The 27,697-nt window shown below is 37.3% G+C and overlaps 1 protein-coding gene across 1 annotated transcript; it reads right to left on the bottom strand.

Moving 5' to 3' along the window:
• Positions 1-88: 88 nt before the first annotated feature.
• Positions 89-25,311, bottom strand: colgalt2b (collagen beta(1-O)galactosyltransferase 2b). The gene is made up of 12 exons (XM_077224164.1): positions 25,010-25,311; positions 13,930-14,040; positions 12,867-12,984; positions 12,581-12,715; positions 11,936-12,140; positions 10,590-10,709; positions 9,568-9,641; positions 9,302-9,408; positions 9,046-9,178; positions 3,586-3,713; positions 3,275-3,481; positions 89-1,437 (listed from the first exon to the last, which is right to left on the bottom strand). The coding sequence occupies exons 1-12, from the start codon at positions 25,240-25,242 to the stop codon at positions 1,164-1,166; spliced, it is 1,845 nt and encodes a 614-aa protein (XP_077080279.1). The 5' UTR covers positions 25,243-25,311; the 3' UTR covers positions 89-1,163.
• Between the last annotated feature and the right edge of the window lie 2,386 nt (positions 25,312-27,697).

The following is a 27,697-nucleotide window of genomic DNA, read 5'->3' as shown; positions in this document are numbered from 1 at the left end:
GATGACAGTTATACCAAGCACAAAAAGGTTGCTGATATATCAAAATGAATCTGAGGCTTTCCTGGACATCATTAGATGCATTACATTATTGATCGGTGACGGTCAGTTTTATTGAATCAGCCCACCACCAGCACCATGACATCTTCAAAGAAGGTAATGAAACAGACAGTCAGAGAACAGGAGCCAGCCTGCTGAGTGGAAAAAAATTAGAGCTATTTCTAATTATTATACATGACATAATGCCCAGTTGAATCATACACTCTTTTAAGATACATGGAATATGTCTCTTTATGAGCCTCCAGGAATATTCTGGAAGGACTTAGTGACAATAGGATGTTAAACAATAACACAAAAGCACCACTTGTCTCACACACTTTGAAAATATTTTGTACAGCTGTTCTCATTCATTAAAATTCATTCGTTCACATACTTAATGACCAGTGTGTCTTCAATAATGTGTCACGTGAAGTCCCACGTTCTCTTTCTATGGCAATTTAACATGTTTTAAACAGGATTTAAATCCAGTACAACTTAAAACATTTGAAAACTGCAGATTTGAACAACTTCCAAACAAATGTAACCAATGCTCTTAATTTTTGGCTCTAAAGTATACTTGACACGTGAATGACATTTAAAAGGGATTTGGTGATGCTATTAAAATACATCAACTTAAAATATTATTTCTTATAATATACAGTAGAAATGTGGACAGGTATACGATTCTTTTATTAAAAACTGCGCATAAACTGTATCTGTTTTTATATTACAATATAAAAAGCAAAACCTTAAAATAAAGATTCATCTGTCTTGTTCATTGACTAGCAAAACCAAATCTAATGATCATATGTCTGTTTTTCTCTGTCCAGTCCTTCCGCAGTGTCCTCATCCTTCAAACACTGTGAAGTGTTCATCAGGGACAGTTTGGTTCCTCAATGTCTCTGGAAGGCATAATGAAATAAATAAAGTGGAAACAAAAAGAGCTTGTGTGTCTTTGTGCAAAATCAACCAGCCAGCAAATGGTGTTCGAGCATCCCAGCCAGCTGTCATGCTATTGGCTGATGTGTCGCCAAGGAGGAGGGGACTGCTGAACATTGAGGAATGAGCTGTCAATGAGTCAGTGTGTTTTGTCATTCAGTTGTGTAGTTCGAGAACACATAGAGAACTTAGAGTTCGTCTCGAGAGGCTCGGGACGCAGGCGGTGGTGTGTCCCCGCTGACGCTGTTCTGGGCGACGGAGCGAATTTGTGCCTGCTGGGCAGTTTTTTGGGCATACTGTCTGTCCCAGTCTGTGTGGACAGCCTCGTCATCCCAAATAGTGGACGTCTCAGTGTCGCTGAAGTAACCCGGCTCGCCCGTGTAGTGTGTTGGGTACAACAGCAATGGCTCAACAGAGAAAGCATGAAGATCCCTGGGATCGAAGTGAGACATGTATGCCTCACTGAGAGAGAGAGAGAGAGAGAGAGAGAGAGAGAGAGAGAGAGAGAGAGAGAGAGAGAGAGAGAGAGAGAGAGAGAGAGAGAGAGAGAGAGAGAGAGAGAGAGAGAGAGAGAGAGAGAGAGAGAGAGAGAGAGAGAGAGAGAGCAAGGGAAAAATTACAAACAGGAATCAAAAGTTTGGGGTTGGTAAAGTTTTTTAAAAGACGTTTCTTCTGCTTACCAAGGTGGCATTTATTTAAACAACAATAGGGCCTACATTACAACAGTAATATTGTGAAATATTATTACAATTTAAAATAACTGTTTTCCTATAATGGCAAAGCTGAATTTTCATCATCATTACTCCAGTCAGTGTCACATGATCGTTCATAAATCATTCTAATATGCTGATCTCATGCTCAAGGAATATTTCTTATTATTATCAATGTTGACGACAGTTGTGCTGTTTAACTGTTTTTTTTTTTTTGTGGAAACTGTGATATATTTTAAACAAAAGTTCAAAAGAAATGCAAGTATTCATTTCCTTTAAAAAAATCTTTAACCATTGAACCCCAAACCTTTGACCGGTAGAGTATATAATTTTACAATTAATATTAACAATGTATATATTTTATATTATATTTAGTAATGATTCTGTGATTCTATGATGGCTATGCTAGATAATCTCCACAGGACATGAAAACATTGCATTTTTTACTTACACTTTACGCTTATACTGTATACAAGAGTAAATACACACACTTGGGGTACACAATGAGTCTTTATCTCACTCTCTCTCACACACACACACACACACACATACCAAAACACACAGAAAGTGAAGTATATTTATACAGTAATCCATCTGTCTTATACCAACGGCCCTTCCCCCAAACTCAGCTATCAATGGGAATTTTGTCCCTCTAATGCGGGGCAACAGGAAGAACTGGCCCTTCCCAAAATTCCTCAAAGAAAGAGCAGGGAGAGAGACAGGGGAAGCCAGAGAATGCTAGACAACAGGGGAGAAGGACCGCAGGGTGCTGAAGGAGAGAAAGAGAAGGGCCAGTAAAGGCGACACATATGGGGGCACAGCCAGTGCTGAGCAGTTCTCCCAGTAGAGGAAATGAGGTAGAAGGCAGTCATTGTGTGACCCAGCAGGGACACCATACTTATTTTCTCACTCTGAACAATCTAGCACTGTGTCTGTGCCCCTCAGCAATACAGCCTCGGTGTGTGCCTGTGTGTAACCGCTGCAAAAAATCAATCAATCTATCTATCTATCTATAGCTGCACGATTCTGGATAACTTGAGAATCACAAAATTCTGAATCATCTAAACAAAATAACGTCATTTTAACTAATTTTTAAAAACAGTTTAAATTAATGATTCAGTGACTCACTCATAAAGACTGCCCTTGTTTCATTACTGGATGAATTAGCATTTTTAAATGAATCTCTTGAATGAATGATTCAATGGTAAATTCATTTTCAGCCACTTGTCGCCACCTACTGATGTAACAATGTAATTGATATAATCTTTATTTGAAGTGTCAAGAGACCTCAAAAAGGCGATTTACTCTATTTTGATCGCTAATGTAGACACCAGTGTTTATATCTGAACTATAAACTTTTATCTCACTACTTCTGTGAACAATTTTAATAACTGTGACAGAAATATAGTGATTCTTGTGCGGTTGAAAAGACTGTTTGTGAAGCAGTTTTATACCTATACATGACAACTGCTCTCTGGGTCAGATGTGATCGTACTTTTCAAAGGTTTAATTGACATAGCCGAATCGTTGTCATTTAGGAATAAGCATCCACCCATCTGTGCATCCATCCATCCATCCATCTCACTTACTTAGGGTGTTTGTTGAACATGACTGGCAGGAACTCGTCTACAGGGAGCATCTTGCCAAGTGGCTGAGCAGCAAGAAGTTTCTTGGCCCCCTCATGTGAAAGAGCATAACCTAGAGTCCAGTATGAGTAATCGGCCTTCACCAAGTTATTCACACCCTCTACAGACACCTCCGGCTGAGCTACTTGCATCCGCTTACGGCCCACATATCTATGGAGAAAGACGAAGAAAGAGAGATGTAGAGATGTAGAAAGGTGTTTTTGTGAGCGGTGAAAAGGTGTTATGTGCTTGTTATCAGCTGGTGTTATACTTACATGAGGTCCCAGTTCAGCTGAGCTTTTTCTACATCCTGCAGGATGGTCTGTAACCTCCTCTTAAACCGAGGCTCAAACCTCACGTCATCCTCCAACACCAGCACATGTTGCAGACCCCTCTCCACCACCTATTACACACATTGTGCACCTGTAATCTACTGGGACTAAACAGAAAACACGCTGTCTTTTGAAATGATAGTTTCAGCAAATGGTAACATTTACTGAAGTGTTGCTTATCCAGCTGAGATTAACTGTACAGTTATACTATATTAATACATTTAGTTTATGTTAAAACCATAATCTTAAAAGATGCCATTAAAGGCAAAACAAAGACACACAAACTCCAATGTCCCTGTATTTGTGTACAAATATAGAGCACATTCAGCAAACAAGGTCTTTGTTTTAAAGCATTAGAGGCACAAATTCCATGTTTTGTTGTGATAATTATTAGATGTGTTAAATAAACCTAATGAAGAAAAAAAAATTATCTAACATAAAAAATATATACAATATATGTTACGCTAAAAAAACAAGAAAAACAAAACAAAGCAGAGTTTAAAATTCTATTTAGAGACATCCCAAATTGTGCAACAACAACAAAAATCGCAAACTATATATACAATTAAAAGAAAATAAAGTCACTCTAATCAAATTATATTTAGTTTGATATCCTGATGTTGACAATCAGCATTATCTTAAAGTCCCCCTGTGGTGAAAATCAAGCTTTTAATGCTGTTTATATGTCTATGTGGTGTTTTTAATATGCTTTAAAGGGATAGTTCACCCAAAAATGAAAATTCTGTCAGTAATTACTCACCCTCATGTTGTTCCAACCCCGTAAGACCTTCGTTCATCTTCAGAACACGAATTAAGATAATTTTGATGAAATCTGAGAGCTGGATAACTCCTCCATAGGCTTCTTCAGGGATTGAACTTGCCAGCCCCGAAAAGTTATTAAAGACATTGTTAAAATAGTCCAAGTGACTACAGTGGCTCAATCTTAAGTTTATCAAACGACGAGAATACTTTTTGTGTGCAAAAAAAACAAAAATAACCACTTTATTTCAACTATTCATTTCCATCTCTGTGGGCCTCGAGTCAGTTCACTAGTTTAACAGCATACGATCTGTTGTTGTAAGTCACACGCATCACCCACATGACCAGCGTCGGCCAATAGTGAACCTACGTGTGACTACGCTATTACACTAAGTTTACTGACTTAAGATTGAGCCACTGTAGTCACTTGGACTATTTTAACGATGTCTTTAATAACTTTTCGAGGCCGGCAACTTCAATCCCTGAAGAAGCCTATGAACTAGTATGGAGGAGTGATCCAGCTCTCAGACTTCATCAAAAATATCTTAATTCGTGTTCCGAAGATGAACGAAGGTCTTGCGGGGTTGGAACAACATGAGGGTGAGTCAATACTGACAGAATTTTCATTTTTGGGTGAACTATCCCTTTAAGACAAACCATGTGCAAATTCATAAGTCAACACCATTGCTGAGTATTTTCTCCTTAAAACTGCAGTGAACCAAAGACAGTCTCAAATCGTAGTTTGGAATCGCTGGTGTTTCTGACGTCACAAACTACCTTGTAACCAACAGAGGTGGAAAGAGTAATAAAATATTCTACTCAAGTAAAAGTACTACTACTTCAATGAAATTTTACTTAAGTACAAGTAAAAGTACCGGTCTAAAAATCTACTCAAGTAAAAGTAAAAAGTAGCTCATTTAAAATTGACTCAGAGTAAAAGTTACTGAGTTACTTTTTTAACAGCGGGGGTGGGGTGGGGGACCCTCCAGTGTAGGGTTGTAATGGTATAAGATTTTCACAGTATGGTAACGTCTCAGAAAATATCACGGTTTACAGTATTAATCAATTGTTAAATAAATAAACTGTATTATTAAATTATGGGTATTATTATTATTATCATCAGTTAAAATGACAGTTAAATTAATGAAAACAGGATTTTTTTTTGGTTGAACAAATGCTTTTATTATAACAAACTTGAAATAATTTGTTTGTTTATTAAAATTTCAATAAAACATGTCTAATCAATTAAATTTTATAATTAATAATGAATTAGATTAACAACTTATTTTTAACATTAATAATTTATTAAAATGTTTAAGAATAATATTGTCCTATGAAATGTATTTTATTCAGAAAATTTATGTTTCTTTTTATTAGGGGTGTAACGATATTCGAACCAAACCGAAGAACCGCGATACAGAACCCACGATTCGAACGGCGATACTCTCATGGCGTACCGAACACGCCCCGCCCTGCAAGCTACCCCGGCCCCGCCCAGCCCGGCTCATTGATTGGACCTGGAATCAGTGTTGCCAAGTCCGCTTATTATAAGCGACTTTGGGCTTGTTTTTCTGTAAAGTCGCTTACAAATATTGGTAGTCGCGGGTCGCGTTTTTTTTTGGGCTTGTTTCTAAAGTGTAGTTGCTTATTTGGGCTTGTTCTCAGCTCGTTGTCAAGCAGATATTTTCTATATGTTATTTAAACGTAGGAGTTTGTCTTGCCTGTTCCCTCTGTCTCTCCCCTTTCCCTATACACAGAGTTTTTTCCCCACCCACATCCTGCTTCTAATTGGCTCTGACCCAGATGGCAATAAGTACTAGCCAATCAGAGGCAGAGCAGGGCAATCGGTTTTTTTTCTGGTTAGGAAAACGTCAGTGAGTGACGTTTAAATGAAAATACGTGCGAGTCGCGACTGTCGCGACTGATGGTGACTGGACTGTAGGAGAGTTTTTATATATAAATTATATTTTAGATATTATAGATATAGATATTATAGTTTAATATTGTTTAACCCTTTAACTGTCACTCCCCCTTTTTTCGCATAGACATGAAAATCACTATTCAAACTTAAATGGTTGTTATTCAAGAATGCTTTCGAATATAGACCTATGGTTGGTCTTGTTTTAAAGAAGACATTTGCCAGATTAATGTTGAAATGAAGTATTATGAAGTTAAGAAAGTTAAACAGAAAAAAAGTTATACAAGTTTGAGTTTATGAAAATGAACAATGTAAAAATATAATTATTTATATTTTATATAAAATATATATATTACAAAATATATTTTACTCTAAAACTGCCAGAAAATGTAAGCCAAAAATCTGAAGAAGTTGTGTTCCAAATTTTAGGTTGATATCTCAAAAAATGAGCTTTCAGTAAGATTTTATTTGGCCGCAGTACCAACATTTTTCACTAGATGGACAGCCAAGCTTCATTACAGAAGAAAAATAAACTACCGTGTGCACAGTTTTACAAAACTAGGCACAGTTTACCAATCTGTCCACATGGATGTAAATTGACAATCTGTACCCACAGTTTAAAACTATCTGTCACCACGGATTGTAACAGTAGCGGTAGCGCGGAGTAAACGCGAGTAAACGCGAGTAAACGCGATCATCTCTTCCTCAGTTACAGAATAAACATGAATGGACACCTGAAGATATGTTGAAAAATACAGTATACTTACTGAAAGGCATCATAACTCGTGTAATCGCTCAATCAGTGTTTCATCAGCGCAAAGACGTCAATAAAACTGCATAGCTTGTCACTAGCATTATATTTACCTCAGCAGGCTAGTGATTAAAGTGTCCACAACTTGTTGGTTCCTAGAGAAATGAACTCTTGCACTAAATAAATGCACAATATTATCCTATATATTATATTTTACTTAACCTGTTAATTATATCTTGATTATTTAAAGTACGTTTAAAATATCTTTAATGAAAATGACAGCAACTGTGTAAATTATTATATTTCAATAACAAATTAGAGTAAAGTTAATGCAAAAACTGACAAAGACACAATTTTTTCATTAAACCACTGTTTAATTTTTTTTTTTTAGCTTTCTAAACCGAACCGAACCGAGACATCAAAACCGTGGGAAAACCGAACCGTCAGTTTTGTGTATCGTTACACCCCTACTTTTTATGATTTAATCCAAATATATTATCAAAAACGGTGGTAGGCTAATCAAATGTAAATTTAAACTTGTGTCCTTTTATTTTTTGGGGAAGCGCTGCAAAAAAAAGATTTACTAAATTAAACCATGGACAAAAAAAAATATTCCTATAAGTAATGTTCAAATAAAATGTATTATTATTGTTATTATTATTATTATTTTGAGAAGTAGGCTACGTTCTACTGTATGCCTACAATAGTAATATATTTCTGTCATAATTTCTCCTAGTAAAACCGAACTTTTATTTTGACGGTTTGTGAAGACCTGTTAAAAGTGTATTTGACAATGGATTTTCTCAAATAAAATTATGAAAATGCTCATTAGGCGTTCTCTCAGAGCAGCTCTGGAAATGTTCATGTATTCATATCCTCAAATTGTTTGTGAGACGCTGAAAACACCATGAATGTCACGAGTACTTGAGTATGTAGTAGACAAACGCAGCTCAGCAGAACAAATAGGGTTAACTTATATATTTACTTGCAGTATTTTTGTGCTTAGCTTAATTATCCACAGACCATGTCGCGATTGGATTTATTGAACAGTTCTACTTTCCATGTATTCATCCATCCATTATTTTGTATGTTTTGTGACATCTGCATTAAGTGAATTCCATTTTCATGACTGGATTCCGGGATTCCCTTTGCATCACGTAAATCGGGACATACCTTTATCTGCAGGAGGGATGGTGTCCTATATCCTCTTTTTGCAGCCACTTTGCGTCCACATTTTTTGCAAATTGGATATCTATACTCGAGGACAACCACGCTTTTTTAATACTTTTCATACTGGCCATAATTCGCTTGGCGCTTAGCTTTCAGCTTCAGCTGGGCGTCACCTTTTTTGCGCGTTTGTTCTCCCGCCCTTCAATCAATTCAGTAGTTTCCGGAGTGTGTGATTTCCCACCCTCCCCCCCCCCCCCCCTGTATTATTATTTTTTACTCAGTAACGGATATGATTTCAAATGTAGCGAAGTACAATACTTCAAAGAAAACGTACTTAAGTAAAAGTAAAAGTACAGATTTTAAAAACTACTTTAAAAAGTAGAAGTACACAAAAAAACTACTCAATTACGTAACGCGAGTAAATGTAATTCGTTACTTTCCACCTCTGGTAACCAATCATGTCAAAGTGTGATCGTCAACGAGTGGATCTCTGAGCTGGTGCGAGTGAGTGGAGGCGGGGCTAATTTACATATTCATAGAACCACGTATACGAAATGAAAACAAGGGTGTGGAGTATCATTCAAGCTATTTTAAAGCATGAACAATCTTTTTTTAAGGAAAAAACGTTTAAATGTCATTTTGGTGATCAAAGGTGAGTTTTAAGGGATAAAATGATTGACTACAGGGGGACTTTAAGGACACCTTCCACTACATGTTTATTGAACAAGACAAAAAAAAATATTTGGACCATATTCTGTTCACTGTTTTTTTAAAGTGCCACATATTTGTTTATATGTGAGTGTACCTGTTTCCAGATGAAGTGGTGGCTGAGGAAGCAGCCAATCTCTCCGCGTGTCAGAACCCTACCGGAGTACGGATCTTTATATTCCGGGATCATCTCTATACCAAGAGCCTGAAGCTGAGATGTATTCAGTGACCTGAGATAGTAAAGAGGGTAAGATCAACAAAATTTGAAGCACTTTCACTTTTTGTTCTGCCACATTTTGAAATACCCCAACATCATGAATGTGATGCCACAGAACATCCCCTTGATGACCTACTTCCCATCTACAGCATCAACCAGCGTAGCCTCAATACCCAGCACCGTCATTGTGTTCAACATCCGTTCCCTCCGGTCCAACCTCCGCTTCAGATTAATCAGAAAGATCTAAGGGGAAAAGATAGAACGAGAGAGTCTGAGGAATGAAGCAGGACAAAATAAGAAAATGTCACTTCAAAGAAGCTTAAATCAGCTGAAGTTTCTCTGCAGGATAACTATCATGAGTGTCCAGTCAAGCAAGGCATTCCAGAGATTCTGCTCTCTCACCTCATCAAAGCCCATCTTGTCCTGGGGTTTGGGTGGAGTGAAGAGGAACTCGGAGGGTTTTATGTTGTGATCAACTGTAAGAAAAGGCATTTGACGCTAATTAAATGCACATTTGACAGTTATACACTTGAACATAACAAAATGTAAATATAACCTCCAATTAATGGAGGTTGAAAATATAAAGTGTAAAAGAGTTGAAGTGCTGGAAAAAGGGTGGTTTATTAGGGGCAGTGGCCATGGGTGTGCTTCATTGATGGTGTGTGTGTGTTTGCCAACGGTGTGGGGACCAGGCAACGGTCCCCAAGAAGAAAATATCTTTATAAACATACTCAATGTCGTCATGAAAACATAATAATTCACAAAGGTTTCAGTGAGTGTTAGGTTTAGGGTTAAGGCAAAGAAAAGAAAACATAAGCTCAGCATAAAAACAAAAGTCGTCAAAGGAAAATCCTTTCCATGACAAAAAAACAAGTGCATGTGAGAGTGCATGTATGTATATATAGATATATACACTACTGTTCAAATGTATGTGGTCAGTATTTTTTTTCTTTTTGGAAATTAAGATTTTTATTCATCAAAGATGCATTAAATTGATTAAAAATGCCAGTAAAGACATCTATAATGTTACCAAAGATTTCTATTTGAACTTTTAACCGTTTTGACCACTGATAATAAGAATTGTTCCTTGAGAATCTGATCAACATATTAGAATGATTTCTGAAGGATCATGTGACACTGAAGACTGGAGTAATGATGCTGAAAATTCAACTTTGACATCACAGGAATAAACATTAAAATATAATAAAATACATTAAAAATAGAAAACAGTTATTTTAAATTGTAATAATATCTCACAATTAAACTGTTTTGCTGTATTTTTGATTAAATAAATGTAGCTTGGTGAGCATAGAGACTACTTTCAAAAACATTTAAAAAAATCTTACTTACCCCAAACATTTGAATTGTAATGAATAAATAAACATCCATACTTTAATATATAATTAGTATTGTATAATACTTACTCATGGCCTCAGTGATGGTGTGTATGAAACTCTCCTTCTCATCTTCTACACTTTGCTGGGCCTTCAGTGGTACAGGCAGAAAACCGTAATGTTCTCTGTTACACACGTACATCTGTACACCTACAGAGAAAAACAACAGCATAATACATACATTTCATGGAAATGATCTGCACGCAAACAATGTATAGCCCACCCAATACAACTAGAAACATGAGTGTTACATCATGTGTGCTGTTAAAGTTTATTAATGGGTGTGTTTGGAATCCTGATTTATCGACTTTGTGTTAGCTGACACACACACACACACACACACACACACACACACACACACACACACACACACACACACACACACACACACACACACACACACACACACACACACACACAATACCATTCTTCAATGGAATATCCACAAACACCCAAAGAGGCCATAAAAACACCCAGCTGGAGCGGGTTATAATAACCACAGGATTATCCGGCACTGACGCTACACTAACACAAACCCCCCCTCAGCAACATATACTGGAGCTGGACAGTTGGAGGTGCTGTGAATTATGTGTTGTGTTCTGAAACGTGTCTCTGTTCTGGGTCCCAAAAACAGAGGAACGCCACTTTAACTGTCTTTATATGTTTGCTCTAAAAACATTCTGTGTTCTCATTTCAAAAACAACTCATGCACTTGAATAATAAAATGGTAACACTTGCAATAATGGTCAATGTTTTAACATTAGTTAATGCTTTAGGTTATCACAAACTAACAATGAAAAATACTTCAGAAGCATTATTAATCTTGCTTAATGTTAATTTCTACATACACTAACACATTTTTTTAATTTCCCCCCGGTTTCACAGACAAGGTTTAAGATTAGTCCCAGACTAAAATGCATGCTTGAGCTGTTTTAACTGAAAGCAACTTGCACTGACATATCTTGAAATATGTCAGTTCTATTGTTTTGTCTTAAGATGCACAGTAATGTTTTTTTCTAAGGCACATTATAAAAGCTACTTAAATGCCCTAATTGAATCTAATTGAGGCCTAATCCTGGTTTAATCTAAGTACAATCTTAATATATTATTTTGTGATATGTGATTATCATATGTGCTAAACGAATACATGTAATGTCAAATATACTATTTTTCATGTTTGGTCATAATGCAGTAATATAATTATAGCATTTAATTGAATTATTTAATATTTAACTTTATCGGATTAATAAATGCTAGAATTTTTTTTGTTCAGTGTTAGTTATAGTTGATAGTAAGTTATAAAACATTATAAGTCAGATAAATAGAGATTATTTCTAATCGATGGCTGTTAAAGCAACCCAGTGGAGATCTCTCACCAGTTTGTCGCGCGGAGAATGCAAAGACCATGATGTCATCAAACGCCCAGCTGTAGTCTGGGTGAGGTGGGTAGAAGGCCATGTCCAGCGTGGCACTACGTCTCAGATCCAGCAGGAAGGTGGAGTGCACCATGGGAACTGAGAAACAGCCCAAACGCTTCCACTCACGGATAGGCTGGTAGTCTGGGGTGCGCTTGTAATAACCCTGAGATGATAAACCAGGGAAACCAGGCTATTGAAGTACTGGTCATAATTAGATTTCATTGTGAATGTACAAATTAGTTTTAACGCATTCTGTGTACTATTGAAGAAATCTTGCCTTATACTGTAGGGATAGTTCACCCAAAAATGAAAATTCTGTCATCATTTATTCACCTTCATGTAATTCCAAACCTGTATGAATTTCTTTCTCTTGCAAAATCACAAAAGATGGAATTTTGAAGATGAAAAATGTTTTGGTGACCAGTAACAATAATAGTATGGACAAAAATAAAATCTTAATTTCTCAAAATATCTTCTATTATGTTCCTCAGAAGAAATAAATTCATACAGGATTGGAACAACACTAGGGTGAGTAAATGATTTTTGGGTGAAATATCCCTTTAAAATACTACTCTGTAAGTCTGTTTTCTGACAGAGCTGTACCTGAGGTGTGATGCCACACCAGAAGTTTGAGTAGAGGGATCGGGAATCCAGCATAGGCGCCACCAGTGTGAAATTCTCTGCCATCATGAGATCCAGCACCCGTGGGTTGGTCAGAAGGTTATCACTGTCAACAAACTGAGAGAAAGAGAGAGAGATGTAGAGATGTGGAACATGAGTGGCATATGATGAATATAGTTGGAGTATTAGTACTTGTGGTTTTATTTAACATGGGTCTAACAGATGCAACATAAATAAGTCAACTATTACAAGAATGGCAGCATCTTACCAGGATATAATCAGCCCAGCGTTCTCGTGCAGTCTTCAGTGCCGCCTGCCTGAGCTTCATTAGATGATTGAAACGAGACGGAGCCCAGTGTTTCGGCCCCCACTCATCCGCGTATGACCTTACATCAGAAAAGAAGATGCATACACTTTTTCTTAAAATAACATTTAATAAAACTCTGTTTAATTGGTAGGAAACTCTTTCTACTCCTATAAAAAACAAACTTAATCTTATCTTCTTCTACATATATCTACCGCACTACTATTTTTTTCGGCCTTAAAAAACAAGAAATGATAGGGATAAGATTGGGAAAAAAAACAAACTCAAACTCACATCCTCTGCATGAGCACCATGGCATAATGTGCCTGAGCAAGTGCACTAAACATTAGGGCAAAGTACTGACAACATCAGTACTTTTGTGTAATGTTATGTTCTTTTTAGTTTTTATTATTTTGTTGTAGTTCTTAGTTTGAATCTTCAGCAACCTGAGTAAATGTCAAAACAAAATACATGCATTGCTAAGAAAGAATTATTCAGACTAGGTTTTGTGAACTGATTTATTGGAAAGATTTGACTCAAAAGAGCAACTAGTTTACAAATTAGACGTTGTTACTTTTCTTATGAACTCTCATGAACACAGAATCAAGATTGTCAGTGAACAAAATTTCAATTTTAAAATTTTCCTCACAAAAAGCCATAATTAGATTTTTGAAGACTTAGAATATAGCGTGAGTCATATGGAACACTGTCATGACACTTATGTTGCTTTTATATAATTTCTAAAGCTTAAAAACATATGTGCTCATTCTTTAAGTACATGAAAATTAGTATAACACAACATAATATAATATATAAATATAATATAAAATTCTTCAAAACATTTCCATTTGTGTTCCACGGAAGAAGGTCATACAGGTCGACAGAATTATTGAATCCCTGTTCTGGAAATCATTCGATTTAGAAGGGAAAGAGATTAGTAGACTGTTGCAAATTCCCGACATAAACAGCCATTAGTGCTAATTGACTTTGAAACCATCTGTTCTGAAACAAGATGTTTTTAACCAACCGTGGCTCATCCATGGGTCTCCACTCCACGTAATGATATCTGCTCTGCCTGTTCTTCAGCCATTCTCTCAGGATGGCTGTAGTGTTGTCCACATTATGGTCCGTTGCAGCCCTTCAAGAAACGACAAAGGCGAGTTTATTTCATTTTAATATAAACAAGACAACCTCCAAAAACAGCTACTCATCAGGAACAGTGAAAGAGAGATGCTTCCCTCAGGCTAGGTCGAAACAGAGAACCATGTGTTTTGAGTTAGTATTTCCTTCTCCTAGACTCAAAGACTTGTGGCAGAGCTTGATAAGACTTTTAAAATTCACATGAAGATGTCAAAAGTGCTATTTGACAGTGCTAGCTAGCAGCTAGCGCTGAATTCCCAGAGCTGATAAATTCCTCAGGAGCGGTTATGGGCTTGCAAGGAAGTGAGGCACTTGACAACCGCTTGCCAACACCAGCTTGTGAGAGGGAAAAGATGTATTGTCTAAGTTTCATATTAGTATTTCAAGAGCCAAGCATAGCAAACTTAAATATGTTGCTGGCAACTCAGAGATAAATTTGCAGATTTAAGTATGCAAAAGATGAGCCATTAAAGACTTCATAAAACAATATACCATCACTTGCAACAAAATTTATGCAAAATAGACCAACTAATTCATGTTTTTACTACATTAAAAGCGGCAAACATACAAATGCTGTGACATAACAGTAAGTTTCCCCAGTATTACTATGGGTTGTGGAAATTACATGTAAACAAACACACACAGTGTCCTTAGTTGTGTCAGGGCTGTTTGGCAGTGCCAATGGAAACCTCCACTGCACAGGGACTCTGCAGTAAAACTGTGTGGGGAAGAACCAACAAATATTGACATCACCTCAGTCGTCACATTCACACACGCATGCACATTTCCTCGCCCCACCCTTACCAGAAATAAAATCCAACTGGTGTTTATATTCATATTTATACTGTTATACACAGTATTGCAGGCTGTTCTACAGTAGTAGCAGGATGATAATTGAGGCAACGACAACAAGGCAAATTAAACTGGATTCTTTTCACCTAATGTGTAAAAAAAGGTTAAATTAGTCATGTTCTTAATCAGCCTGTTCTTAATCTGCATTTTGTCTCATCTTCCAGTAGAAATTATACATCCTTTAAACAATACAAGCCTAAATTTAGCTAAAAAATAAAAACAAACCAAAAACTAAATTACACTGTTTACTTGACTTAAAGCGTAAACTTTGCTAAATTTATTAACGTTTAGTGAAACAAGTGATAAAAAAAAAACTGTTTGCCAGTGAAACAAGATAAAACATGGGTTATTCAAAATAAAGTCTATCCTGTGTAATCTGTTCTATTAATGTATTATCAGGTAAATTAATTAAAATAAATAAAAGGATGTTTGGATATTTTTTAAAACACAAAAATATTAATAATATATATAGCCTATATAAAGGGACTAAAACTAACTTTTTTTTTTTAGCACACCGGCCAATGGAAAACTTACCGGCCATAGATTTTTTTTACCTGCCATGAAACAGATTAATCCTTATTAAAGTTACAAAAGTTGCAAAAGATTTTTCTTTGTCTGTTGTTGTTTGATTAGCATTAAAAATACAAGAATATTAGGCTGCTGTCACTTTAAGAGCTAATGCATTTTCTTTCTCAACTGTTTACGTTCACTAATGACAACTGATTATGTTTACTAGGATACTTGCCAAGATGGGCATTTTGACAATTTTGTTTGAATATTGTTTGTTTGAGCTCCCTTTCGCATCATCTTACGTTTCAATATTTAAACTGTAATATTTAAAAAGGTTTAAACGTTCGTGACAATGCAGCACTGGGCCGTCAACTGTCCAGAGCGTCGTTCACATTCATGTTCTAACGATATTGCACTGTTAGAATTCATAAAAATGTTACCGGCCAACTGGTGATTGACACCGTTTCATATACTCGCCAACACTGGTTTTTACTCGCAGACCCTGTACATATATTCTTTCTACAGCCGCCTCCCAAATCTACACCAATGTCTACCATGAACATCTGCAGTGAATAATACTAGTGTATACCCGCAAATTCACATACACCACCCACAAACAGATAACAGATAACAGTGCATGCAGTGTGTGCATACTAGCACCACGGCTGCTATTTTGTCACTCACACAAACATAGACAATAACTCAGTCAAGACAGTCTCGCTCTTAACAACATATTCTGACAAAGAGTTCCGAAAATACAGGCCAAGTTGTTGTATATTTGTTTTAAGTATGCTTTATGGGTGTCCAAGGTTTATGAGTGTATGACAGCAGGGGGAACAGACAGCACTGAGCTTGATAAGCAGTCTGGTTCTTTATCACTGGTTCGAAACACCTGACGCACAGGTAATGACAGGTAATGCTGTGTCAAAAAGATCACTGGTTTCAGACACGTACTGCTTTATTGATGACTTCAGCGAATGCAAGTGTGCCACAGTTGTTTTAAAAGGAAACAGCCCTTCAAGCTGTAATTTTTCCAGAACATCTGTAAAAAAGCCATCGAAATCAGAACGAACAATGAAGCAGAAAAGCAATGCATGTGCATGTTATTATATGAGGGTAAATACACATGTGTTAGCTTTTCTTTGCATGCAATTCTCATTCTTATGTTCATTAGTTCTCTGTTCATTCTAGCATTCATATGAGGTTTATATAATTGTGGTTCCATCACACTGCTGCAACCGATATAAAAATCTGGAATAAATGGACACGCTGCATCTCTGTAAATGCCTAATGGCTAATGGCTCTAATGGCTAATGATTCCACACTTGCTCTCCAACCCTCCTGGGGAGAGACCCAAACAATGCATTTTGGGTTATGTTGATCCATGACAAAGAAAACTGCACATATACACATGCTGAAGTGCGCATGCAAGTATACACACAATCTCTGGTGGGTATGGAGATTTATGATTTCTGCATGACTTTATGCTATATTACTATATGCTTGCCTTATGTCTGTATATGATGAGTAAAGAAAATATCTGGATCATATTTCTCAAAATCAAAAGAACAATGTATAATGAATAATTAAGCCAATTTTCAAGTCAGTGAATTTCCTGCTGTTTGAAGTCTTTGAGTCTGTGTCTTAGCTCTGGCTGCAGGAGTCAACATTCATATTCATGACCGGACAAGCAAACAGCCTGACGAATTCAAACCTGCCAGCCTACGAATTACTTAAACTTCTGGTTTCTGAAGGTTCAATCAGTTATATATCCGGGCAGACACATTCTCCTCACCTTTCACTCTCACCTTTCGATCTCTTAACAAATTTCCACACCCAAGGGCCACAACAGACATCTGACACTGACCACGTTACATACATATGGTCCAGGTGCAATTATTTAGGCACTTTTCCTATCTGTGTATTGATTTATATTCTTTTTTATGTTTGGTACATAAATCCTCAGTCCAGGCAGCAAGTAATCTGATATTACACTGTTAAACACCTTTTACTACTGAAAGTTATTTCACTTGCACTATTCAGTAAGTGGACCTCATGATAAAGATGATGAAAAGTGTTTAGGACTGTGTGTGTGTGCGCATGGCAGGATATTTAACTCTAGATTTGTATGCATGTGTGCGCTCCTGCTGTGCTTGTAGGAAGCAGGACTTTGCTTATAAAAACCTTTTTGAAGTTTATTGTCTCCAGCTCATTATCTAACTGCTCGAGGCCAAATCTCTTTTTGTCTCTTTGTTTTTACTCCATATGACCTTATTGTTGACAGCATCTGGACAACACATGCTACGCACCTCCATACATGCACATCTTATGCTCTTTCCACCTCCAAAGTACAGCCAACACAGATAAACAGAAAAAAAGATTAGATTACATTAAACAAAAAACCTGAATTGGATAAACCCCTTAGATAAAAAAAGATGCACGCGATCTAAACGTGCTTAAACAACACAGTAAAAAACTTCCTACTAGGCCGATTACCTGTTTCAACTATAACAATGACAGTGTCTGCTGTACTATGAGCATGTGTGTAAATAATGACAGAGAACACTCTTGAATGATACGCAAGTATCTTTTCTATATCAGCGCTGATTTTCTTTTAGATGCTCTGATGATTTGTAACATCACCTGTGCTGATGCGACCCACCACACTCATCATTTTAAGGGATGGTTCATGCTAAAATTTTAATTCAAAGTCATTATTTACTCACCCTCATGTCATTCCAAAACTGTAGGACTTATTCTCTTCTGCAAAACACAATATATTTTGAAGAACTGTTTTTGTCTAAACAATACAAGCAAAAGGGGTCCAAGGACCTCTGACTTTCAGTGAACAGACATTTTGCTTTAACACACACAGACATTTTGATTTGCACACACACACACAGATATCTTTGTCTTGCTGTGTTTTAACCAATGGACATTTTCATTGATATTTACAAAGCAGCAAACTTTGTCAAATTTTTGTTGTAACTTCAGGGATAGTTCACCTACTGTTAAAATTGTGTGTGTATGTGTATGTGTGTAAAGCAGTACATGTCTGAAACCAGTGATCTTTTTGACACAGCATTACCTGTCATTACCTGTGCGTCAGGTGTTGTGTGGTGTATGTGTGTAAATTGTGTGTGTGTGTGTGTGTGTGTGTGTGTGTTTGGTTCAGATGGCAATATCAAAAATCCTTGTTCTTGTGGGGACCTTTTTTTTGGTCCCCATGAGGAAAACAGCTTATAAATCATACTAAATAATATTTTTGTTTTTTATGTTAAAAATGTGGAATGTTTTTGTAAGGGGTAGGTTTAGGATTCGGGGGTCCAGTATAAAATGATTATTTCTATGAAAATCCTGATAATACACAAAAGCCCAACGTGTGCATGTGTGAGTTTGCTTTCCAATGGCTCTGCCCCCATGACGTGGCTCACTGGCTTTGTAGATTGAGGAGGGGGCAAAAGGGCTCGTGAAACCTCTGCTGTACTCAAATTCCTCCAGCCATCCTCTGTCAACACATCTCTGCCATGTCACACACAAACACAACTATAGATGATGACAGTTCATCGCTGCTGAAAAAAGCAATTTATGCCAAGTACCAGCTTCATGACATTTAACAAAAAATTTTTTACAAGTATATAATCACATTCACATTAAAAGTACCAATATATTTAATTTGATACAGCTGCATACTACAGCCTCAGAGATTGTAGCAGATCCATCCACAGCACTATAGTTTTATAAGCTTTTCAATGACTCATTGTTCTCTTATACATCTGTTTTGGAGTTACAAATCTGATAAAAGCAACAAAGAGTCAAATTAGTTGTAAATCTTTCAGAAGGAAATCGCACAAAACAAGCACACATCGGTAAAGACAAAAATGTTTTGCTCAAGCACATAATATACAGTAGGATCATAGACTAGCCTAGAGCAGGAGGGATTCCCAGAGTCTCACCTGACGCACTGACAGAGTTTATCAAACATTCACATAAACTTAGAGACTCTCCCTACCTCCACCTTCCTGAGAATATAAACACATCAGCTACACTGTGAAAATGTATGTGATGTGTTTATGCAGAGAACAAGAGCAAGAGAGATAGACAGTTAAAAAAATGAGGTGTGAGAGAAAAAGATTGAAACAGTGAGAGGCTGACAGATAGATTGATTGCTTGCTGTGTAGACATTGTTAATAATCCCAGCGATTTACCAGAAGGATGAATCCAGCAGACAGCAACACAAACCTCACGAGATACCTCGCAATTCACTTAAATATGTCCCTGCAGAGCTGCTCGTTTCACGCATGCCTGTCTTTTGTCCTCAGTTCTTAAGGTAAGGGTGCCATTTGGGACGACCTAAAAAAACGGGGACTGTGACAAAAGCCTCTTAGATTGTCAGACCCAGGGAAGTCTATATACTGTCTGGAGAGAGCTATGCATAAGCATTCCCAAATATCTCAATAGCAGCTGCATTGGACCACACAACATTTTGAGTAAATCAACTGAGCCACATGACTGATCACTCCAAAAATGTGGGGTCAGTACAACTTTTTCAAAGAAGTAATCCTTTTTTCAGCAAGGATGCATTTTTATCAATATTTGATTTTTTATTTCAAATGAATGCTGTTCTTTTGAACTTTACATACATCAAAAAGAAAGCAGCACAACTGATTTCAACATTGATAATAATCAGAAATGTTTCTAGAGCAGCAAATCAGCATATAAGAATGATTTCTGAAGGATCATGTGACACTACAGACTGGAGTAATGTCTGTTAAAAAATTCAGCTTTGCATCACAGGAAGAAATTGCATTAAAACAGACAACAGTTATTTTAAATGGTAATCATTTTTCACAGTATTACAGTTCTTTTTGGGTCTAGAATGTAATATACGACCTATACGACCAAGGGCTTTCCAACTAAGTTAACTTACTAATTTATTCAGTCCTGACACAGTCTCTTATGAAATTACATGGCTTTTTAAACCATTACATTTTTACATAACAGTATCCCGCAGATTATTTGGTCACCTGCCCTAATTCAACACACTGCCCACCAATAAACTACTTCTCCAGCTCGACTCTAGACAGCCGTGACTAAAGCCAGCAATCGTCCTGCCGTCTGGACTTTTGTGCGCTATTGTTCCTCTACTCTTGAACCCCTTGAGGCCTTCTGAGGTTTGAGTTTATGGGATGGACAACTAAATGGACGCAACTATTGTTGGAAAGAGTGGAAACTGATTCTGGACATGTTGAAAAGAACAATACTGAAGGTGAGCGGCAGAAAAGTTCAAGTTAGGCTTCAGACTCCACTGAACTGATACTGTGCCAGGGTTTTGATTACAGCAACGCTCATGCAAACCTAAAAAAAACACAAACACACTCACAGCTGTAATGAAATAAACATAATTTACAGATTTCCTTCAGCTCAGTACCCAACATATCCTTTTCTCAACTGCTTTGTTTTATTCACCATGCTTTGTTAATTTAACTTGCCAAAATGCCCAGCATTCCTCAACAACAGCATCATAACTGCTGGAACGAACACCTGAGTCTAAAGGGAAACTTCTTGCATAGTTGTCAAGAAAATCATATCATGCCGATAAGACTAGTAGACAGGCACAAAAGATCAGTCAGCTCTCATAAGCGAGTCTGTGTTTAATAAGTCTGACTGTAACTTGATCAGTCATGTCTAACAAAGGTCAAAAGCTGTGTTAGCAGCATTAGCTTGAACACCGTTTCACTAATTACAGGACTTTGCCTCTGGGGAACATGATGCTGGATTCACACTATTTAAAAATTCCCTCTGTATTACTTAAGACTGTCAGAGTCATTAATCAGGACAGTATCAGATGAGATTGCCCTCTCGGTCTCCCATGTTTGCGCTCACAATTCTCTTCAGCATTACAGTAGCTTTGCTCATGCTAAAGCAGTCAGTTGCAGAAACTCTAACTGTAAACAAGGTCCCTTTAAATTTGTGATGTAACAGTAGTAGCGACAGATCTTTTCTTCCATATTATGAAGTACATCTAAGCGAAATGGATTATTGAAAAAGAAAAAATTGAAAGGCCGGGATTTGGATCTATTCTTTCGTTGTTGATTGGATGAGCGCAGATCTCAATGCAAGCTTGTAATAAAGGGGCGGGGTTTAAGTGAAGAAATTGATTAGAGAAGTCCTGCATACATCAGCAGAGAGAAGTCTGTTATTTCACTAGAAGTTCAAAATAATGTATATTGATTAAACATGCAGGGAACTTTTCACAGTAGGATTTGCATGTAACTTGCATTTAACCAATATATCCAGTGAATTTTCATTTAATGGCAAACTTGGTGGCCATCTTGGATACCTTAGGTATACATAAGTATAAATACAGCAATTATTTACTTGAACAGAAAGACAGAAAATATCCGAACTGTTAGTCAGGATTACAGCAATAAAATACTATCTTAAATGTCACTTATTCTGTTCAAATCATGCTACATAACAGTATTTTTCAGGCTAGCCGAGTTAATGCACATGCAAATTCTAGTGTAAACACGTCTCCTCCACCTTATACTGTCTCTGGTCCAATATGAGGTATGCTACTTCCATAACAAATCAGAGCAGAGAAAGTGGGAGAGAAGTGTCATAGTGGGTGACCTCTGCACATGGTCAATAGGGATGGAATGTGTATTGTAAGGCCACTTGTGGTGCCCCTGTGTTTTGTTCAACCGTGGCCCTCCCCTGCCCTATCCTCTCTCTCTCTCCATCCTTTCTTCCCCTTAATTCCCAGCATTCTTTCGCAAAACAGTGAAGACTTCCAGCCTGTCATTTCATTTAACTGCTCTGTTTGTTCAGTAAACTTCTGAAGGTCATCCTGCACATGCAAGAAATATAATCCAAAAACAGCTAATTCATTTTAGGTTATCATGAAATGAAAATTCACCTTATATATTTTCTAAATGCATGTTATTTATCTTACTGTGAACAAATTTTTCTTTTTAATAATCTTAATCAAATTTTCACAACTGGACCTTCCGGTGAAGGCGACATACAGGTTTCTCTCTGGTGACATATGCAGATTTTTTACAAGCTTGCATTAATCTGCATCCACTTTTGAATGCAACACCCACATATCAAGTTCCAGACAACAACTAATGCATAGAATCAAATCCCCAGCCTACATTTTCTTTTCTTTTCTTTTTTGTTTCACTCTGATCTTACAATATGGGGGATATATGGCTATAGGATATACAGGTCCTTCTCAAAAAAATAGCATATTGTGATAAAGTTCATTATTTTCCATAATATAATGATAAAAATTAAACTTTCATATATTTTAGATTCATTGCACACCAACTGAAATATTTCAGGTCTTTTATTGTTTTAATACGGATGATTTTGGCATACAGCTCATGAAAACCCCAAATTCCTATCTAAAAAAATTAGCATATTTCATCCGACCAATAAAATAAGTGTTTTTAATTAAAAAAAAAAAGTCAACCTTCAAATAATTATGTTCAGTTATGCACTCAATACTTGGTCGGGAATCCTTTTGCAGAAATGACTGCTTCAATGCGGCGTGGCATGGAGGCAATCAGCCTGTGGCACTGCTGAGGTGTTATGGAGGCCCAGGATGCTTCGATAGCGGCCTTAAGCTCATCCAGAGTGTTGGGTCTTGCGTCTCTCAACTTTCTCTTCACAATATCCCACAGATTCTCTATGGGGTTCAGGTCAGGAGAGTTGGCAGGCCAATTGAGCACAGTAATACCATGGTCAGTAAACTATTTACCAGTGGTTTTGGCACTGTGAGCAGGTGCCAGGTCGTGCTGAAAAATGAAATCTTCATCTCCATAAAGCTTTTCAGCAGATGGAAGCATGAAGTGCTCCAAAATCTCCTGATAGCTAGCTGCATTGACCCTGCCCTTGATAAAACACAGTGGACCAACACCAGCAGCTGACATGGCACCCCACACCATCACTGACTGTGGGTACTTGACACTGGACTTCAGTTTCCTTCTCCCCAGTCTTCCTCCAGACTCTGGCACCTTGATTTCCGAATGACCTGCTTCTCTGTAGCCCAGGTCAGGCGCTTCTGCCGCTGTTTCTGGTTCAAAAGTGGCTTGACCTGGGGAATGCGGCACCTGTAGCCCATTTCCTGCACACGCCTGTGCACGGTGGCTCTGGATGTTTCTACTCCAGACTCAGTCCACTGCTTCCGCAGGTCCCCCAAGGTCTGGAATCGGTCCTTCTCCACAATCTTCCTCAGGGTCCGGTCACTTCTTCTCATTGTGCAGCGTTTTTTGCCACATTTTTTCCTTCCCACAGACTTCCCACTGAGGTGCCTTGATACAGCACTCTGGGAACAGCCTATTTGTTCAGAAATTTCTTTCTGTGTCTTACCCTCTTGCTTGAGGGTGTCAATGATGGCCTTCTGGACAGCAGTCAGGTCGGCAGTCTTACCCATGATTGCGGTTTTGAGTAATGAAACAGGCTGGGAGTTTTTAAAAGCCTCAGAAATCTTTTGCAGGTGTTTAGAGTTAATTAGTTGATTCAGATGATTAGGTTAATAGCTCGTTTAGAGACCCTTTTCATGATATGCTAATTTTTTGAGATAGGAATTTTGGGTTTTTATGAGCTGTATGCCAAAATCATCAGTATTAAAACAATAAAAGACCTGAAATATTTCAGTTGGTGTGCAATGAATCTAAAATATATGAAAGTTACATTTTTATCATTACATTATGGAAAATAATGAACTTTATCACAATATGCAAATTTTTTGAGAAGGACCTGTATATATATATATATATATATATATATATATATATATATATATATATAAATGCTATATCATGGCATATCCTGTGCGTTTTATCAGCTTTTACAAGTTTTTACAAGAGTTTACAAGTTAATCAGTGCAAATAAACATAGGCATACTCGCTACAAGAAATCGCTCAATTGAAGTTCACATTAAGCAATTCGAGTGATTGATGTTTCGGACGTTACAAAACATAGCTATACTGCCATTACTTTTCAGATTTTATTCATTGATTATAGATTTTATATATTGATTAGCATTCCCATATTAAGTAGGCCTATGTCGCAAAAGCATAGAAGTTCAGATTGTTCACGTAGGACTTCGGTACGCTCTGTACGAAAGTCAACTAATTGCGCCCCAAAAATTATGCTGACAGAAATTCTCTTAAAACGTCATTTTAAAAATGTGTACTCTAATAGGCTATCAAGAGAACCGTTAGGACATGTTGCTTAATCAGCAAATGTCTTTCATCTTCATTTAACATGTAATTAAATCCTTGCTCACACGCGTGACAGTGTAGTAAACCGCTTTAACAGGTCTGCTTCAAGCAAACAGCGGCGTCTCTGTTCCTCTATCTGCCAGAAGGTTTTCATTAACCAAACCTTACCTGCATGCGCGCGCTCCACAATAACTCCACTATGTACAAGACCTTCTCAGTTTTCAACCACCACACTTGCTGCAAAAGCAAACCATCCATCTCTCTCTCTCTCACACACACACACACACACACACACACACACACACACACACACACACACACACACACATTACCCGTCCTCAACAGTAGCACTCCACAACAGATTCTCACCATATCGCAATCCGGTCCTTCGGGTAGTCCAGGCGGTCGATGCAGCCCAAGTAGTACGGCAGGCTGTGCGCCGAGTTCCGAGACAAAATCGCGATCATGACTTTGGGTTTAAGCAGGGAGGATTCGGGCACGGGATTAAGGTCCTGCACGTGAGCCACAAGTTCCCCACGGCAGTTTTGCGCCATCAGTGCGCAAATCACTGCAGCTACAATCACGAATCCCTCAGCCGGCATCTCTGCCTGATGGACACCGCTGTCACAACCTGAACGGGGCAGCCTACTGTATGAGTGAATGAAAGGCTCAAAGACAGAGAGAGGGTGGGTAAGGAGGAGTAAAGAGAGGTGGAGAGGTTTAGAGTGGTCACCTTTAAGAAAGCGGGTTGCCTCCTCTAGATTTTCACACCCTTCACCATCGCAGACAGATCAGTGAGGAGCTCAAAGGATGAGATATGAAGTCAGACAGACAGGTAACGTTATAAACACACACGCGCGCTTGTTTCACTTTACTAAACTTCCTCTGATTCAGGTAATGATATTTTCTAACGCATAACGCATAACCCAACCCATAGCTATATAGGCTATGGCCTAGGCAGCTATAGGCCTATATTATAACCTATAATACCATAGTGAAAAAAAGTAGGCCTATACTTTATTGTATTTGAAACATATTCCCCTTTTCAATACTACATTGCAAATATATTAACAAAAATGTTACTATCTTTAAATATATTAAAATTATATTAGCATCATGCTTTTATCTATTTTCACAATACAATTTTTATCACACTTTAACATACGTGTACTTTAGTATATTTTCTAAAAATATATTTTAGAAAAATATATTTGAAGTGAAAATTCAGTTTATTTTTAAGTGTATTTATTTTTACTTTATTAAAAATATATTTTAGGTATATTTTAACTGTGTGCTGGAAAGGATCACACTATGCATTGAAAGTATACTTTCAAAATACATTACAGTACAATAGTATTTTGTGCAAAGTTATTGAAGACAAAGTATTCAATTTGTGGTATTTGGAATAAGCCAAAGGTGTTAATGAGCCTATACTTTTTCCTCAAATCTCTCTCTCTCTCTCTCTCTCTAATATATATATATATATATATATATATATATATATATATATATATATAGGCCTATATATATATATATTTTTTTTTTCCCCCACCAGGGTAAAGTTGAAAAATTAAAGAATAGATTATTGTTTATTTATTATTTTGTCTTTTGAAACGCTGTTGTTCAGAGCGCGTTATATTCCATTTCCCCCATTCTTTCCTCATTGCTCTCATTTAATTACTCCGTCATCGGGTGCTCGATCTCATTTCATTCGCTTCTCGTCGTACGCTGTCCCAACCCTTCTGAGAGTTCATGAGATCGTGGTCGAATTCACTACAGCTGACACCTGCTGCTCCCTGCACGCTCTGGAATCCCATTCAAACTGCTTTCAGATTTCTTCTGACATTCTAAATAATTTCATTTTTGGCGAATAGCAAGCAGTAGCCTACATTGCATTGTTTGTAGCTATAATAACTGTAGCCTATCAAATATGGGATTTGGGTGCGAAAAACACGATTACAATAGTTTATAGTCTATTCTTAGAACGGGGTTTATTTAGTTTTTGACAGAAATCTTTTAAAAGTGCCCACCTGAAGAAAGGATTTTTTTCTTTTCTCGAGGGACATTTGACTTCACTCCTGCATTTCATTGTGCTGTTTAAAACGAGTAGGCCCTAGCCTAGATTTAATATATTATGGCGACCCCTAGTGTTTAAAAGTGAAAGAACAATGTAGCCTATAAATGAGCGAGTCTTTTAAATCAAAATGTCATTTTTTTAATGCCAGTTAGCATTTAGAAAATGTTTGTGCCGTTTGCCTGATGGAATTCGTTTACCCTGCTAAATTCAGTTTAAGCATCTGGATTTTGCAACAGAAGCTGATTAGCAGTGAACATATCTTAGGCTATGCTCAGTGCACTTAAAAGTGAAAAAAGGTGAAAGTGCACAGGCAATGAAAACTAAAAATCAAAACGTAATCACGTATGGTCAATAGACGGAAATGTATATTAAAGACATGTAAACGGCAGGTTCTCCTTAAAAAACATATTTGACATTAGATAAGGTGATAAAAAAAATGTACGTTTTCATTTGGCTGACAGAAAAAATCTGAGCACAAAGCAGCAGACTGCTGGCTCAGAGCTCTGGCTGGTGCAAACCTGGTTTCCGTCTGCTACGTCCATGTCTGGTGCAAATTCTCACATCAAATGAGTTATTCTGACAGTTACCGCAATATTTTCCAATGCCAGAAATACATGAAGTTTGTATCACGCCGCGGCCGCTGGCAGCATTATAGGCCAACACCAGAGAAGCCAAATGTTACTTCATATTTCAAGAAAAGTGGTTATGCTTTCTGTCAGTGGGGAAAGGTGACAGCTTAGTAACTTGAATTCAGTGTTGAAAGCGAGTTTTTGAAAGGCTAATTGAAGTTCTGGTGGGAATGTTTTTAAAAAGATGAGTGATTGGCAGAGAGTTTATAATTAGGACAGTAATGGATCCCATTTATGAAGGGTTCCTACAGTTAAAAGCAAAAATTGGCATGTAGGAATTGTATAATGGAGGAGAAGAGAGGGATGGGAAGAGAGAAGAGAGATATTTATGTGCAGAATGAGGATATAGGG

This window comes from Siphateles boraxobius, unplaced genomic scaffold, assembly GCF_051911475.1.
Source record: "Siphateles boraxobius isolate OS27281-9 unplaced genomic scaffold, OSU_SipBor_1 9, whole genome shotgun sequence".
Lineage (NCBI taxonomy): Eukaryota > Metazoa > Chordata > Actinopteri > Cypriniformes > Leuciscidae > Siphateles > Siphateles boraxobius.
The sequence above is the reverse complement of the archived record's forward strand: the minus strand, read 5'-3'. Positions and strand labels throughout refer to the sequence as shown.

Excerpts from the sequence above, each read along its gene's own strand:
- colgalt2b (XM_077224164.1), bottom strand. The coding sequence starts at position 25,242 with ATGCCGGCTGAGGGATTCGTGATTGTAGCTGCAGTGATTTGCGCACTG. Across the intron at positions 14,041-25,009 it reads AAGGACCGGATTGCGATATG|GGCTGCAACGGACCATAATG; the intron begins GTGAGAATCTGT and ends CGTTTCTTGAAG. Across the intron at positions 12,716-12,866 it reads GCTGGGCTGATTATATCCTG|TTTGTTGACAGTGATAACCT; the intron begins GTAAGATGCTGC and ends TCTTTCTCTCAG.